The 4,341-nt window shown below is 40.0% G+C and overlaps 1 protein-coding gene across 1 annotated transcript in view; it reads right to left on the minus strand.

Annotated features, from left to right (window-relative positions):
- LOC123774486 (uncharacterized) overlaps positions 1–668 on the minus strand; it is a 1,034-nt gene extending 366 nt beyond the window's left edge. The window contains exons 1-2 of the mRNA XM_045768821.2: positions 662–668; positions 1–398 (exon numbers count right to left, since the gene is read on the minus strand). The exon at positions 1–398 is cut by the window's left edge and continues 366 nt beyond it. Of these exons, the coding sequence (XP_045624777.2) occupies positions 1–398; positions 662–668 (405 nt within the window). The remainder of the gene's footprint in view (positions 399–661) is intronic.
- Between the last annotated feature and the right edge of the window lie 3,673 nt (positions 669–4,341).

A 4,341-nucleotide genomic window follows, 5' to 3' on the forward strand; every position in this document is an offset into this window, starting at 1 on the left:
CACCTCTCGGTAAACCTTATCTGGGTACACCTCTCGGTAAACCTTATCTGGGTACACCTCTCTGTAAACTTTATATGGGTACACCTCTCGGTAAACCTTATCTGGGTACACCTCTATGTAAACCTTATCTGGGTACACCTCTCTGTAAACCTTATCTGGGTACACCTCTCGGTAAGCCTTATCTGGGTACACCTCTCTGTAAACCTTATCTGGGTACACCTCTCGATAAGCCTTATCTGGGTACACCTCTCTGTAAACCTTATCTGGGTACACCTCTCGGTAAACCTTATCTGGGTACACCTCTCGGTAAGCCTTATCTGGGTACACCTCTCGGTAAACCTTATCTGGGTACACCTCTCGGTAAACCTTATCTGGGTACACCTCTCGGTAAGCCTTATCTGTTTACACCTCTCTGTAAACCTTATCTGTTTACACCTCTCGGTAAACCTTATCTGTTTACACCTCTCGGTAAACCTTATCTGGGTACACCTCTCGGTAAACCTTATCTGGGTACACCTCTCGGTAAACCTTATCTGGGTACACCTCTCTGTAAACTTGATACATTTTCCGGGCGACAATTTATTCGTAACGATCTAAGTTGTTCAGTTGGAGTTATGTCAACAAGCGGAATTTTCACTTGCAAGGTGTTAAAACCGGTTACCCATCATCGTTAACGACCTCGTTTGGCCCTTAAGGTATGCTGCCGGTTGAATTACTTTTTTTTTGCATTGAAAATTTGTTTTGCATTTCTGTTTAAATTTGGAGTTCTTATTATTCCATTTCAATTTTGATTTCCAATGATTCCAGTTTCCAGAATTCTGCTTCACCTTTCGTTTTCTGTTCTCAACCTGACACTGATGCTACACTAAGCATTATGCTTTAAGGGTCAAGGTCCTATAATACTGTACGAGTTTATGCTGCAATGGATTAAGGTCCTATATAGTTCTGGGGCCAGATTCACGAAGTAGCTACACAAGCACTTACGAACCTGTCCATCTTTTCTCGATCTTTAGCGGCTTTGTTTACAATTATTAAACAGTTAATGAGCTCCGAAGCACCAGGAGGCTGTTTATAACAATAACAACAGTTGATTGGCAAGTTTTCGTGCTTGTAAACTGTTTAATAAATGTAAACAAAGCCGTCAAAAATTGAGGAAAGATGTACACGTTCGTAAGGGCTTGGGTAACTGCTTCGTGAATCTGGCCCCTGGTCCTATAATATGTTAAAGATGACCGTTGGTTCGAGGCTGTGCATCAGGTAACCTGCCAACGTTGAACTTATTGCAAGAGCAACAAATACCAATTTTAATTGTTTTTGAACATCTTGTTCTCATTTACTGATGCCATTTCTCAAAATAAATGCATAAGATCTTCTAGTACTTTTATTACACATACAAAAAAGATTTATTCATTGTGAAATATTCTTTAATCTAAACTGTCAGATTGATAATAATGAAATCCAAGTAAAACTAGGAAAAATATATTGGTGTTGGTCTTTGCATTATTAAACTAGTTGATCAACCAATTATTAACTTGTCTCATAGCATCGACACCTTGCTCAGCTCCCGACCGATACCAAGGAACTATTGCTCAAGGCACATCTGAAATGACTCTCCTCCAACGATACCAATGTAAAGTTTGGACACGATAGAGTTTGCGGAGACAACTCACTGTACAATATTAAGCTTGCGTGGCGTATCTTGGTGGTTTTACGTGGAGGGATCTGAGTGGCTTACGTGGAGGGATCTGAGTGGCTTACGTGGTGGGGTCTGAGTGGCATACGTGGTGGGATCTGAGTGGCTTAGATGGAGGGGTCTGAGTGGCTTACATAGCGTGTCACGGTGAGGTGTGTGTAGTGCTCACGTTAACCTGATTGGCTTGTTTACTTAGCGTGTCTTTGCGTATTACGTCACAATTATAACTGAATGTATTAAGAGTCTCAGTGAGTCTCTTCACCAGTCTTCTGGCTTAAATCTATTTCAAATATAACGCGTTTTTTTACCCTGGGGCTTCTGTTCACCTAGCAGCAAATAGGTACCTGGGAGTTAGATCGCTGCTATACGGGCTGCTTCTTGGGGATGTGTGTGTGTGTGTGTGTGTGTGTGTGTGTGTGTGTGTGTGTGTGTGTGTGTGTGTTAGAGAAATATATGTAGTAGACCTAATAGAGGAAAAAAAAATTGGTTAGAAAGGCGGGGTCCAAGAGCTAATAGCTCGATTCTGCAGATACAAATAGTAAATATAAATTGTAAATACACACACACACAGACACACACACACACACACACACACACACACACACACACACACGCTCCTGTTGATTGACGGTTGAGAGGCGGGACCAAAGAGCCAGAGCTCAACCCCCCGCAAGCACAATTAGGTGAATTAGATGAATTAGATGAGTACACACACACACACACACACACACACACACACACACACACATACACACACAAAACACACACGCACACAGCCACCGAGGCGCCGGTGGCTGTGTGGATAGCATGCTGGTCACATAATCCCGAGGCCCGGGTTCGATTCCCGGCGCCGGCGAGAAACAAAAATGGGCAGAGTTTCTTTCACCCTGATGCTCCTGTTACCTAGCAGTAAATTGGTACCTGGGAGTTAGACAGCTGTTACGGGCTGCTTCCTGGGGGTGTGTGTATGTGTGAACAAAATTAGTTAGTTACTAGTTAGTAACAGTGGATTGATTGACAGTTGAGAGGCGGGCCGATTTAGCAGAGCTCAACCCCCGCAAGCACAACTAGGTGAATGCAACAAGGGTGAATACACAAGCACACGCACATAACTCGACTCGACCTGATATTCATCTTGAATGACTCAGAAATAAGGAAGTCAAATTTGAAGCCCCCATAGGAATGAGTAACCATCAGTGTAATTGACATTTGAGTATCTGGAAGTGTTAGGGAAAACCTATCCAAGGATGGGATTGGAAGGAAAAAGACTAAATTACTGAAGAGGAAAATATGACGAGATGAGGAACTTCCTAATGGGAATACCATGGGAAACAGAACTCAAAGAAAAGACTGTACAGGATATGATAGATTATGTTACCCAGAAATGTCAGGAAGCTGCAGACAGGTTTATCCCGGCCCAAAAAGAGAAAAATGAAAAGCAACAGAAAAATTCCATGGTTCAACCAGGAATGTGCGGCAGCGAAGCAATTGAGTAAAAGAACATGGAGAAACTACAGGAAACACAGAACACCAGAGAGCAGGGAGAGATACCAAAAGGCCAGAAATGAGTACCTCAGAATGAGGAGAGAAGCAGAGAGACAGTATGAAAATGACATCACGATTAAAGATAAGACCCAACCAAAACTGCTCCACAGACACATCAGGAGGAAAACAGTAGTGAAGGACCAAGAGATGAAACTGAGAAAACGGGAAAAAAAGATATACAGAGAACGACAAGGAGGTGTGCGAAGAACTCAACAAGAGATTCCAGGAGGTTTTTACAATAGAACAAGGAGAGGTCCATGCACTAAATGAGGGCAAACCAAGCAACCTTGGAGGAATTTGACCTCACCAGTGAGAAGGTCAAAAGGAATCTGTTGGAGCTGAATGTGACAAAGGCTGTTGGGCCAGACAGAATCTCAGCATGGATACTAAAAGAAGGTGTAGAGGCACTAAATGTGCCACTCTCTATTGTGTATAACAGATCAGGTGAGTACAATGATATATGAAAGTATAATTTAAATGTGTAATTGTAAAATGTAGGAATTAACACTCATACTCTGATTTTCTCGAATTTGAAACTCTACCTAGAATTACAAAATTGTTGTAATCCATACATTTGATATAACATGATGACGCGACTCTAAAACAAAAGCTATATATATATATATATATATATATATATATATATATATATATATATATATATATATATATATATATATATATATATATATATATAGCTATATATATATATATATAAGCCTATATATCATATATATATAGCACTATATATATATAGCTATATATATATATATATATATATATATATATATATATATATATATATATATATAGCTATATATATATATATGTCGTACCTAATAGCCAGAACGCACTTCTCAGCCTACTATGCAAGGCCCGATTTGCCTAATAAGCCAAGTTTTCATGAATTAATGTTTTTTCGTCTACCTAACCTACCTAACCTAACCTAACCTAGCTTTTTTTGGCTACCTAACCTAACCTTACCTATAAATATAGGTTAGGTTAGGTTAGGTAGGGTTGGTTAGGTTCGGTCATATATCTACGTTAATTTTAACTCCAATAAAAAAAAATTGACCTCATACATAGAGAAAAGGGTTGCTTTA

This window comes from Procambarus clarkii, chromosome 51, assembly GCF_040958095.1.
Source record: "Procambarus clarkii isolate CNS0578487 chromosome 51, FALCON_Pclarkii_2.0, whole genome shotgun sequence".
NCBI lineage: Eukaryota > Metazoa > Arthropoda > Malacostraca > Decapoda > Cambaridae > Procambarus > Procambarus clarkii.